Raw genomic sequence first — 15,074 nt, 5'->3', positions numbered from 1 at the left:
GGGAAAAGGGTCATGGTCTCCGAAAAGGTTCGTATTCCCGCCATTTTCACAAAAACCCACATAAAATGTGGTGGATTTGAGCCGAGGAAAACCCCACAGATCAGAGCAGGTGTAAAAAAAGCAAAGTGTAGGGAAAGTGGAAAATGTAGGGAAACCTTAGTAAATACCGTGGGAAATAAATTGTAGGGAATTAAAACCCATAAAGAAACCTACACAACACTCTTAGTAAATAAGGGCCAGTATGTGTTGCTCTGGAGGACCCAGCATTTGCATTGTGAATTTTAGGGTGCGTTCCCACAGGGCGTATATGCAGCGTATTTGATGCTGCGCAAAATGTATGGCAGCAGCGGGAAATACACTGCGTATCCCTCTCACTGCGTGAGTTTTGGAGGCGGGGCCGCGCGTCACAGTCACGCTGGCACATGGCTCCGCCTCCAAAACTTACTACACACATAGGGCTGCCGTCGGAAAGCCCTGTGTGTATAGTGAGCAAGGGATACGCAGCGTATTTCCCGCTGCTGCCATACATTTTGCGCAGCATCAAATACGCGGCGTACACGCCCTGTGGGAACTCACCCTAAAGTACAGATGATACTTCATTCCCCCCACCCCCCTTCTAATGTGGAATCATCTGGCTTTGCAAAGAGAGGGTGTGGAGTTTCATCACTGCACCTGGTCATCTGATTAGACTCATAAGTGTGGGGCTCAATTCACATTATGTGTAGTTTTGATGCAATTTCTTATTTAGTGTTTTTTTTTTGTTTGTTTTTTTAGAAATATTGCCATCAGGCGACAGTGATTTGACCTGTATTCACAATTTTGCACGTTTGCTGTATATTTCCAAAATCTCAGAAAAAATTATGTTTTCACCTTGATTTGCATAATTGCCATAAAATAGCAACATTTTTGCAGCAATTGCGGGAAAATGATGGCAAAACCAGAAAAATATGTAAAAAAAATATAGCAGCAGCAGTATACAGAGCTGGGAGGAGTGGTGTATAACTACGATTAATCCTGATCCCATAGAGATTACAGCAGCAGTATACTGTACAGATAGAGCTGGAGAGGAGGTGTAGAACTACTATATATCCTGATTAGTGTTGCTCGCGAATATTCGCAATACGAATTTTATTCGCGAATATCGCATATTCGCAAATATTCACGAATATAGCACTATATATTCGTAATTACGAATATTCGTTTTTTGTATTTTTTTTGTATTTTTTTTTTCACAGTACACATAACAGTGATCATCCCTCTCTGCTTCCAGCTTGTGTGGTGTAATGAATGCTCTAATACTACTGTGTGAGACTGGTGTGTGAAATTTTGCATATGCGAAAATTTGCATATGCTTATTTCCGCATATGCGAATTTTTCCTTGTACAGGTTTCCGTGTATGAAAATTTTCGCATATGTTAATTTTCGCATGTGCGAATATTTGCATATGCGGAAATAAAACTCGAATATTCGCGAATATATGACGAATATTCGTCCATATATTCACGAATATTCGCGAATTCGAATATGGCCTATGCCGCTCAACACTACTTTAAATACAGTATGTGCCATAATTACTCCATGAAGATGCTCTAGTATATGTGTGCATTAGCTTGATTTCAGTGTAGACCAGTGTTTCCCAACCAGGGTGCCTCCAGAGGCTGTCTGGGCATGCTGGGAGTTGTAGTTTTGCCCCTATGGGTCTGACGAAGCACCGAAAGGTGCAATATGGCTGCGGCCCGACGTCTGATTCCCCCCGTACCATCTCAGCTTGCATATTTGTTGGTTAACACACATTATATGGAAAGTATAATAGCAGTGCCGGAATCTTCTCTTCTATTGTGATTAGGATAAAATAAATATGTTTTCCCCTGGAGTACCCCTTTAACTCTATGAGCTTGACAACGATAGCTGAGCTGTATTCAGCCATTTTTGTGGAGCCCATGGAGTAGTGTGGAGCAGCTGCACACGTCCTACAGAGGGGGCACAGGACCACCATTCTTGTGACTCAGTAAATCAGACACCTATTATTGTCCTTTGTAGGAAGTTTCCTTTAGGCACTATACTCACAGTGGTTGGAGCTATAAGCCCCAGAGTAGCGGGTGGTGGTTCCCAGAGGGCACTGGAGGCATCTAGTAGTCCCAGCTTTTTCCTGATATGACCCCACAGGGCAGGGTGTGCATTCCCCATCCACCGAGGAGCTTCCAGCCGGACAAATACCTGGAAGGAGACAAATAATCTGTTATGTCTGATTCTACATAAGACCGTTTTCTCAACATACGTAAGAGTAGCAGTCACATGACAAACTCGGCTCAGCTACATTTGTCTTTCGGGTATTCCTATAGGTTTGTCTTTTTCCATGTCTCATATTTTAGTCACATTCAGGCCGTGTTCACAAACTGAAAAGTCAAAACAAAAACGTCCGTAAAATAAGTGTAAAAAGTGACGGTTTCTTAAAATAAAAAAAACTATATACCGTATGTGTCTATGTGTCATATGAAAGTCAGCTAGAAAAATCGCCATGTGCGCACACTTTGACCCAAATTTACTAAAAATTATCTGGGGGAGATTTATCAAAACCTGTCCAGAGAAAAAGTTGCTGAGTTGCCCATAGCAACCAATCAGCTCGCTTCTTTCATTTTGCAAGTCTTTTCAAAAAGGAAAGAAGCGATCTGATTGGTTGCTATGGGCAACTCAGCAACTTTTCCTCTGGACAGGTTTTTTCCCTCTCTGTTTTTCAAAATTTCGCCACATTAGGGTTATTGGCTGAGATTCATCAAAACTTGTGCAGGGGAAAAGTAGACCAGTTGCCCATAGCAACCAATGAGATTATCTATTTTTGAAAAAGCCTTTGAAAAATAAAAGAAGTCATCTGATTGGTTGCTATGGGCAACTGGTCAACTTTTCCTCAGCACAGGTCTTGATGAATCTCCCCCTTAATTTTTCATCCCACAAGATTTATTATCTTCTGATTTCCCCTTAGTGTACATGACAGGTTATTCACGTGACCCTGAGTGATTACTTGTGCCAATGTGCGCCACCCTACCCCCCCCCCCCCCCCCCACCACCACCACCACCAAACTGCATCAATCACGTCACTAATTGGAAAACGGACCAATTTAAACTTGGTCAGAAAAGCACAAACACCGTTGCGATTCGCCATTATGAGACAATTTGAGACAGAAATTGTAGGAAAAATGATTGGAAAAACAAAAGGACGCGCCCCTTTTCAGGTTTCCCAAGCTGCTTTGTCAGTCAAAATCAGGTAAAATGAGACAGAAAAAATGTTATATTTGTAGTAAAAACTCAAAACACAGTGGGGGAGATTTATCAAAACCTGTCCAGAGGAACATTGTCCATAGCAACAATCAGCCCATTACTTTCATTTCTAACAAGGCCTCTGCAAAATGAAAGAAGCGATCTGATTGGCTGCTATGGTCACAACTGGGCAACTTTTCCTTTGCACAGGTTTTGATAAATCTCCCCCAGTAAGGGTACGGTCACACATTACGCACCCACAGTGTATATCACGCTGTGGATGCGCCGACGGCAGTCACAATAGTAAGCTCCCTGCTGCAGTCGGATAGCTCTGTGTGTCTGCTCATAGCGTAGCTATGAGCAGACACACAGAGCTCCCAGCGGCAGCAGGGAGCTTACTATTGTGACTGCCGTCGGCACATAAACAGCATGAAATACGCTACAGATGTGCTATGTGACAATGAGACAATTGCAAAAGAGCAAAACAGTTTTGCAAATCTGGCGCACTGTTTAAAAAAAAAAAAAAAGTATGAGATTCCGACAATGGGATATGCGCACTGACTGCAGCTTTTTAATATAACATAATATTTTGATTCAAAATGGCCGCTTTTTCTATCTGCTTTTAGAGTGTGTGAACATAGCTTCACAACTTACTTATAGGTTACCCTTGGGTAACCCAAAAAAAACCTGATTTCCCAAATACCTAACATAAACGGCCCCCCCTCAACATGTTTCACTACCGAAGTAGTGTTGTCAAGAGGCAAACGGGCACTCAAGTAGTTGAAGTAGCGTTGTCAAGTGCCCATTTGCCTCTTGATAAAGCTACTTCAATAGTGAAACATGTTGAGGGGGGCCGTTTAGATTTTATCTAGATGCCATTGTCCTGCTATCAAAGGAATACGGGTGTTTCTGCAGGCACTCTATCTTGCCTATTAGTAACTTTTATTTTACATTGAGTTCCATATCCAGGACAATTGGCGAATGTGAATTTTAAACGAGTTTAATGTGCAGAAATGAAACAATAAAGATCGCACTTTTAAAATTTATGTTAGGTATTTGGGAAATCAGGTTTTTTTGGGATTACCCAAGGATAACCTATAAGTAAGTGTTTAAGTTTCCACCCTCCTTATACCAGTCTCCATTAGTTTCTTTTTAACATAGCTTCACAGCTGCATTCAGAATTCTGCTTTTTTTTTTTTCTTCAAAAAGTTCACCTGCCAAAAAGCCTTCGAGATCCGATATCCTTGGCTGATAAAATTCATACCAAAGAGTTGCACTGCTTTTGGGGAGCTTGAGGTTATTTATTCAGATGTAGCAGATGTGTTGCGGTTTATTAATGTGGCAACTGAAAAATCATGATGGTAGGGTGCCATTTTTTACAACTATGCGACAAAAACGATGCAAAAAAAAAAAACACAACATCAAAAGTTTTTATCGGCCGGGGTCTGAGTGTTCAGGGAGGTGCAGGGGCAGCGCTTCTCTCCTTGCTCTGTGTCTTCAAGACCTAGACGGCCCCATAAACTTATATTATTAGACCTTTCAGGTCTCCCGGTTTGTTCTTGTGATTGGTCAGGGTCTGAGTGTTCAGGGAGGTGCAGAACCATACTTCTCTCCTTGCTCTGTGTCTACAAGACCTAGACGGCCCCATAGACTTATATTATTAGACCTAACAGGTCTTCCAGCTCGTTCCTGTGATTGGTCGGGGTCTGAGTGTTCAGGGAGGTGCAGGGCCATATTTCTCTCTTGTGCTGTGTCTTCAAGACCTGGACAGCCCCATAGACTTATAATATTAGACCTATCAGGTCTGCCGGCTTGGTCTTGTGATCAGTCGGGGTCTGAGTGTTCAGAGAGGTGCAGGGCCACGCTTCTCTCCTTGCTCTGTGTCTACAAGACCTAGACAGCCCCATAGACTTATATTATTAGACCTTCCAGGTCTCCCGGCTAGGTCTTGTGATCAGTTGGGGTCTGAGTGTTCAGGGAGGTGCAGGGCCACGCTTCTCTCCTTGTGCTGTGACTACAAGAACTGGACGGCCCCATAGACTTATATTATTAGACCTTCCAGGTCTCCCGGCTAGGTCTTGTGATCAGTTGGGGTCTCAGTGTTCAGGGAGGTGCAGGGCCATGCTTCTCTCCTTGTGCTGTGACTACAAGAACTGGACGGCCCCATAGACTTATATTATTAGACCTTCCAGCTCTCCTAGCTCGGTCTTGTGATTGGTCGGGGTATGAACAGTCATATTAGAAGTTTTTTCATAAAAAGTTTCCATCTAAACCACAGTATAGAGTCATTTGTGAACACTACATCTTCCAAAATGCGCCACAACTGAGCATGCTCAGTGCAGATCAAAGGTTACGCCTTCATACAACCTGAGCACTAACAGCAGCAGAATTCTGAATGCAGCTCTGGATGTGACTGGACATGAACTGACAATTCTGCAGTAAATTTCCACTGTACGGAATAATAGATTTCATCAACACCTCGGGGGAATATCACGTACCGCAGCCGCCCACATCCCTAATTTCCTCTGCCCTGGAATACAGGACTTTCTGGAATCCGATAGCGCAACCGAGTGTGAGATGAGAGGCCGCGTCCTCCGGGAGGAAATCGGATTTATCTGCCACAAATGGTTTGGAATCCAAGTTCAGAGAGAAGCTGCCAGTTCTGATGAGAGATAAGAGGCGCCCGGCCAAGTCCTCGGCAGTGATAGCGGCTTCTATAAGAGGGAAATGGAACCAATTACAATTATGTGTTTAGAAACAGTTTTTGTTATTTACATGGCACTAACATATTCCATGGCACTGTTCAGAGATTGTCATAATTCACATGAGTCCATATAAACAGTGGAGCTCAATATAGAAGGTCACATACTAAGGCCAGTTATCATGGGAAGAACATACAAACTCCTTGTAGATGTTGCCCCAAGTCAGATTCAAAGCCGGGACCCCAGCGCCGCAAGATCACAGAACTAAGACTATATACCAGCCAGGACCTCTACATCAGTGCTGTATATGGGGGGACATAGCATATTGTATAGGGGGGCACAATACAGTGTATATGGGGGAACACCGAATATTGTATATGGGGGGACATAGCATATATTCTATATAGGGGGCACAGCATGTTGTATAGGGAGGCACAATACAGTGTGTATTGGGGGGGACACAGCATATATTATATATAGGGGGCACAGCATATTGTATATGGGGGCACACCATATTGTATATGGGGACACAGCATATTGTATAGGGAGGCACAATACAATGTATATGGGGGGACACAACATATATTATATATAGGGGACACAGCATATTGTATATGGGGACACACCATATTGTATATGGGGACACAGCATATTGTATAGGGAGGCACAATACAATGTATATGGGGGGACACAGCATATATTATATATAGGGGGCATAGCATATTGTATAGGGAGGCACAATACAGTGTATATGGGGGGACACAGCATATATTATATATAGGGGGCACAGCATATTGTATATGGGTGGTACAACATATTGTATAGAGGGGCACCATACTGTGTATATGTGGGGACACAGAATATATTATAAATAGGGGGCACAGCATATTGTATATGGGGGAACACAGCATATATTATAAATAGGGGGCACAGCATATTGTATATGGGGGTACAGCATATTGTATATGGGGTAAAGCATATTGTATATAGAGGCACAGCATACTGTATATGGAGTACAGCATATTGTATATAGGGGCACAGCATATTGTATATAGTGGGCACAGCATATTGTACATCGGGGGGCACAGCATATTGCATATAGGGGGCACAGCATATTGTATATGGGGGGGCACAGCATATTGTATATGGGGGGCACAGCATATTGTATATGGAGGCACAGCATATTGTATATGGGGGCACAGCATATTGTATATAGTGGGCACAACATATTGTATATAGGGGCACAGCATATTGTATATAGTGGGCACAGCATATTGTATATGGGGGCACAGCATATTGTATATGGGGGCACAGCATATTGCATATGGGGGGCACAGCACATTGCATACGGGGGCACAGCATATTGTATATGGGGGGTACAGGATATTGTATATAGGAGGCACAGCATATTGTATATGGGGGCACAGCATATTGTATACGGGGGCACAGCATATTATGTATAGGGGCACAGCATATTGTATATGGGAGCACAGCATATTGTATATAGGGGCTCAGCATATTGTATATGGGGGCACAGCATATTGTATATGGGGGCACAGCATATTGTATATGGGGGGCACAGCACATTGCATATGGGGGCACAGCATATTGTATATGGGGGGCACAGCATATTGTATATGGGGGCACAGCATATTGTATATGGAGGCACAGCATATTGTATATGGGGGCACAGCATATTGTATATGGGGGCACAGCATATTGTATATGGGGGCACAGCATATTGTATATAGTGGGCACAGCATATTGTATATGGGGGGCACAGCATATTGTATATGGGGGGCACAGCATATTGTATATGGGGGCACAGCATATTGTATATGGGGGGCACAGCATATTGTATATGGGGGCACAGCATATTGTATATAGGGGCACAGCATATTGTATATAGTGGGCACAGCATATTGTATATAGTGGGCACAGCATATTGTATATAGTGGGCACAGCATATTGTATATGGGGGGCACAGCATATTGTATATGGGGGCACAGCATATTGTATATGGGGGGCAAAGCATATTGTATATGGGGGGCACAGCATATTGTATATAGGGGGCACAGCATATTGTATATACGGGGCACAGATTATTGTATATAGTGGGCACATCATACTGTATATGGTGGGCACAGCATATTGTATATAGTGGGCACAGCATATTGTATATAGGGGGCACAGCATATTGTATATAGGGGGCACAGCATATTGTATATAGAGGGCACAGTATACTGTATATGGGGGTCACAGCATATTGTATATGGGGGGCACAGCATATTGTATATGGGGGGCACGGTATATTGTATATAGGGGGCACAGCACTCCTTATACATAAGAATAGCTTTATGTTCATTCCACCTGCTGGAGCACAAGGGATACAGTATGGGTCCATATAAACAGGCTTTATCTATGACTCTATCCTTACAGATAATGCAGGGGCACTATACTGATACTGCTTATGGAAGGACCCTATGCTGCCACTGCTTGTGAGGGGGCAATATACAAACTGTCTATGAGGGAGCTATATAGTGGCATTACATATAAGAGGGCACTATTCTGACTACTGGCAATGCTTATAAGGGGTGCTATACTGGTGCTATTTATGGGAGGGAATATACCGATACTGTTTATAATGAAGCATTATACTAACACTGCATATGAGGGGGCATTATACTGACACTACTTGAAAGGGGGCATTATAATGACACTGTATAGGAGGGGGCATTATACTGACACTACTTGAAAGGGGGCATTATACTGACACTGTATATGAGGGGGCATTATACTGACACTACTTGAAAGGGGGCATTATACTGACACTGTATATGAGGGGGCACTATACTGACACTACTTGAAAGGGGGCATTATACTGACACTGTATAGGAGGGGGCATTATACTGACACTGTATATGAGGGGGCACTATACTGACACTGTATATGAGGGGGCACTATACTGACACTGTATATGAGGGGGCATTATACTGACACTGTATATGAGGGGGCATTATACTGACACTACTTATAAGGGGGCATTATACTGACACTACTTATAAGGGGGCATAATACTGACACTGTATATGAGGGGGCATTATACTGACACTGTATATGAGGGGGCATTATACTGACACTGTATATGAGGGGGCATTATACTGACACTGTATATGAGGGGGCATTATACTGACACTGTATATGAGGGGCATTATACTGACACTGTATATGAGGGGCATTATACTGACACTGTATATGAGGGGGCATTATACTGACACTGTATATGAAGGGGCACTATACTGACACTGTATATGAGGGGGCATAATACTGACACTGTATATGAGGGGGCATTATACTGACACTGTATATGAGGGGGCATTATACTGACACTGTATATGAGGGGGCACTATACTGACACTGTATATGAGGGGGCACTATACTGACACTACTTAAAAGGGGGCATAATACTGACACTGTATTATGAGGGGGCACTATACTGACACTGTATATGAGGGGGCACTATACTGACACTGTATATGAGGGGGCATTATACTGACACTGTATATGAAGGGGCATTATACTGACACTACATATGAGGGGGCACTATACTGACACTGTATATGAGGGGGCATTATACTGACACTGTATATGAGGGGGCATTATACTGACACTGTATATGAGGGGGCATTATACTGACACTGTATATGAGGGGGCACTATACTGACACTGTATATGAAGGGGCACTATACTGACACTGCATATGAGGGGGCATTATACTGACACTGTATATGAGGGGGCATTATACTGACACTGCATATGAAGGGGCATTATACTGACACTGTATATGAGAGGGCATTATACTGACACTGCATATGAGGGGGCACTATACTGACACTGTATATGAGGGGGCACTATACTGACACTGTATATGAGGGGGCATTATACTGACACTGTATATGAGGGGGCATTATACTGACACTGCATATGAAGGGGCATTATACTGACACTGTATATGAGAGGGCATTATACTGACACTGCATATGAGGGGGCACTATACTGACACTGTATATGAGGGGGCACTATACTGACACTGTATATGAGAGGGCATTATACTGACACTGCATATGAGGGGGCACTATACTGACACTGTATATGAGGGGGCACTATACTGACACTATATATGAAGGGGCACTATACTGACACTGTATATGAAGAGGCATTATACTGACACTGTATATGAGGGGCATTATACTGACACTGTATATGAAGGGGCACTATACTGACACTGTATATGAGGGGGCATTATACTGACACTGTATATGAGGGGGCATTATACTGACAGTGTATATGAGGGGGCACTATACTGACAGTGTATATGAGGGGGCACTATACTGACACTGTATATGAGGGGGCATTATACTGACATTGTATATGAGGGGGCTCTATACTGACACTGTATATGAGGGGGCTCTATACTGACACTGTATATGAGGGGGCACTATACTGACACTGTATAAGAGGGGGCACTATACTGACACTGTATATGAGGGGGCATTATACTGACACTGTACATGAGGGGGCATTATACTGACACTGTATATGAGGGGGCATTATACTGACACTGTATATGAGGGGGCATTATACTGACACTGTATATGAGGGGGCATTATACTGACACTGTATATGAAGAGGCATTATACTGACACTGTATATGAGGGGGCACTATACTGACACTGTATATGAGGGGGCATTATACTGACACTGTATATGAGGGGGCACTATACTGACACTGTATATGAGGGGGCATTATACTGACACTGTATATGAGGGGGCATTATACTGACACTGTATATGAGGGGGCACTATACTGACACTGTATATGAAGAGGCATTATTCTGACACTGTATATGAGGGGGCACTATACTGACACTGTATATGAATGGGCACTATACTGACACTGTATATGAGGGGGCACTATACTGACACTATATGAAGAGGCATTATACTGACACTGTATATGAGGGGGCATTATACTGACACTGTATATGAAGGGGCACTATACTGACACTGTATATGAGGGGGCATTATACTGACACTGTATATGAGGGGGCATTATTCTGACACTGTATATGAGGGGGCATTATACTGACACTGTATATGAGGGGGCATTATACTGACACTGTATATAAGGGGGCACTATACTGACACTGTATATGAGGGGGCACTATACTGACACTGTATATGAGGGGGCATTATACTGACACTGTATATGAGGGGGCACTATACTGACACTGTATATGAAGGGGCACTATACTGACACTGTATATGAGGGGGCACTATACTGACACTGTATATAAGGGGGCACTATACTGACACTGTATATGAGGGGGCATTATACTGACACTGTATATGAAGGGGCACTATACTGACACTGTATATAAGGGGGCACTATACTGACACTGTATATGAAGGGGCATTATATTGACACTGTATATGAAGGGGCATTATACTGACACTGTATATAAGGGGGCACTATACTGACACTGTATATGAGGGGGCACTATACTGACACTGTATATGAGCGGGCACTATACTGACACTGTATATGAGGGGGCACTATACTGACACTGTATATGAGGGGGCACTATACTGACACTGTATATGAAGGGGCACTATACTGACACTGTATATGAGGGGGCACTATACTGACACTGTATATAAGGGGGCACTATACTGACACTGTATATAAGGGGGCACTATACTGACACTGTATATGAGCGGGCACTATACTGACACTGTATATGAGCGGGCACTATACTGACACTGCATATGAGGGGGCACTATACTGACACTGTATATGAGCGGGCACTTTACTGACACTGTATATGAGCGGGCACTATACTGACACTGTATATGAGGGGGCACTATACTGACACTGTATATGAGGGGGCACTATACTGACACTATATGAGGGGCCACTATACTGACACTGTATATGAGGGGTCACTATACTGACACTGTATATGAGGGGGCACTATACTGACACTGTATATGAGGGGGCATTATACTGACACTGTATATGAGGGGGCTCTATACTGACACTGTATATGAGGGGGCTCTATACTGACACTGTATATGAGGGCGCACTATACTGACACTGTATATGAGGGGGCACTATACTGACACTGTATATGAAGAGGCATTATACTGACACTGTATATGAGGGGGCATTATACTGACACTGTATATGAAGGGGCACTATACTGACACTGTATATGAGGGGGCACTATACTGACACTATATGAAGAGGCATTATACTGACACTGTATATGAAGGGGCACTATACTGACACTGTATATGAGGGGGCACTATACTGACACTGTATATGAGCGGGCACTATACTGACACTGTATATGAGGGGTCGCTATACTGACACTGTATATGAGGGGGCACTATGCTGACACTGTATATGAGGGGGCACTATACTGACACTGTATATGAGGGGGCATAATACTGACACTGTATATAAGGGGGCACTATACTGACACTGTATATAAGGGGGCACTATACTGACACTGTATATGAGCGGGCACTTTACTGACACTGTATATGAGCGGGCACTATACTGACACTGAATATGAGCGGGCACTATACTGATACTGTATATGAGGGGGCACTATACTGACACTGTATATGAGGGGAATTATACTGACACTGTATATGAGGGGGCATTATACTGACACTGTATATGAGGGGTCACTATACTGACACTGTATATGAGGGGTCACTATACTGACACTGTATATGAGGGGGCACTATACTGACACTGCATATGAGGGGGCATTATACTGACACTGTATATGAGGGGGCATTATACTGACACTGTATATGAGGGGGCATTATACTGACACTGTATATGAGGGGGCATTATACTGACACTGTATTTGAGGGGGCATTATACTGACACTGTATATGAGGGGGCACTATACTGACACTGTATATGACAGGGCACTATACTGACACTGTATATGACAGGGCACTATACTGACACTGTATTTGAGGGGGCATTATACTGACACTGTATATGAGCGGGCATTATACTGACACTGTATATGAGGGGGCTCTATACTGACACTGTATATGAGGGGGCTCTATACTGACACTGTATATGAGGGCGCACTATACTGACACTGTATATGAGGGGTCACTATACTGACACTGTATATGAGGGGTCACTATACTGACACTGTATATGAGGGGGCACTATACTGACACTGCATATGAGGGGGCATTATACTGACACTGTATATGAGGGGGCATTATACTGACACTGTATTTGAGGGGGCATTATACTGACACTGTATATGAGGGGGCACTATACTGACACTGTATATGAAGGGGCACTATACTGACACTGTATATGACAGGGCACTATACTGACACTGTATTTGAGGGGGCATTATACTGACACTGTATATGAGCGGGCATTATACTGACACTGTATATGAGGGGGCACTATACTGACACTGCATATGAGGGGGCATTATACTGACACTGTATATGAGGGGGCACTATACTGACACTGTATATGAGGGGGCACTATACTGACACTGTATATGAGCGGGCACTATACTGACACTGTATATGAGGGGGCACTACACTGACACTGTATATGAGGGGGCACTATACTGACACTGTATATGAAGGGGCACTATACTGACACTGTATATGAGGGGGCACTATACTGACACTGTATATAAGGGGGCACTATACTGACACTGTATATAAGGGGGCACTATACTGACACTGTATATGAGCGGGCACTATACTGACACTGTATATGAGCGGGCACTATACTGACACTGTATATGAGGGGGCACTATACTGACACTGTATATGAGCGGGCACTTTACTGACACTGTATATGAGCGGGCACTATACTGACACTGTATATGAGGGGGCACTATACTGACACTGTATATGAGGGGGCACTATACTGACACTATATGAGGGGCCACTATACTGACACTGTATATGAGGGGTCACTATACTGACACTGTATATGAGGGGGCACTATACTGACACTGCATATGAGGGGGCATTATACTGACACTGTATATGAGGGGGCACTATACTGACACTGCATATGAGGGGGCATTATACTGACACTGTATATGAGGGGGCATTATACTGACACTGTATATGAGGGGGCTCTATACTGACACTGTATATGAGGGGGCTCTATACTGACACTGTATATGAGGGCGCACTATACTGACACTGTATATGAGGGGGCACTATACTGACACTGTATATGAAGAGGCATTATACTGACACTGTATATGAGGGGGCATTATACTGACACTGTATATGAAGGGGCACTATACTGACACTGTATATGAGGGGGCACTATACTGACACTATATGAAGAGGCATTATACTGACACTGTATATGAAGGGGCACTATACTGACACTGTATATGAGGGGGCACTATACTGACACTGTATATGAGCGGGCACTATACTGACACTGTATATGAGGGGTCACTATACTGACACTGTATATGAGGGGGCACTATACTGACACTGTATATGAGGGGGCACTATACTGACACTGTATATGAGGGGGCATAATACTGACACTGTATATAAGGGGGCACTATACTGACACTGTATATAAGGGGGCACTATACTGACACTGTATATGAGCGGGCACTTTACTGACACTGTATATGAGCGGGCACTATACTGACACTGAATATGAGCGGGCACTATACTGACACTGTATATGAGGGGGCACTATACTGACACTGTATATGAGGGGCATTATACTGACACTGTATATGAGGGGGCATTATACTGACACTGTATATGAGGGGTCACTATACTGACACTGTATATGAGGGGTCACTATACTGACACTGTATATGAGGGGGCACTATACTGACACTGCATATGAGGGGGCATTATACTGACACTGTATATGAGGGGGCATTATACTGACACTGTATATGAGGGGGCATTATACTGACACTGTATATGAGGGGGCATTATACTGACACTGTATTTGAGGGGGCATTATACTGACACTGTATATGAGGGGGCACTATACTGACA

At 43.5% G+C, this 15,074-nt stretch overlaps 1 protein-coding gene across 2 annotated transcripts in view; it reads right to left on the bottom strand.

Annotated features, from left to right (window-relative positions):
* TG (thyroglobulin) overlaps window positions 1-15,074 on the bottom strand; it is a 249,246-nt gene that overhangs the window by 208,096 nt on the left and 26,076 nt on the right. For both annotated transcript variants that reach the window (XM_056522788.1, XM_056522789.1), the window contains exons 13-14: window positions 5,754-5,969; window positions 2,068-2,217 (exon numbers count right to left, since the gene is read on the bottom strand). In XM_056522788.1, coding sequence (XP_056378763.1) covers window positions 2,068-2,217; window positions 5,754-5,969 — 366 coding nt within the window. The remainder of the gene's footprint in view (window positions 1-2,067; window positions 2,218-5,753; window positions 5,970-15,074) is intronic.

The sequence above is a fragment of the Hyla sarda genome, chromosome 5, assembly GCF_029499605.1.
Source record: "Hyla sarda isolate aHylSar1 chromosome 5, aHylSar1.hap1, whole genome shotgun sequence".
NCBI classification, from domain to species: domain Eukaryota; kingdom Metazoa; phylum Chordata; class Amphibia; order Anura; family Hylidae; genus Hyla; species Hyla sarda.
This window is presented reverse-complemented; position numbering and strand designations above follow the sequence as displayed.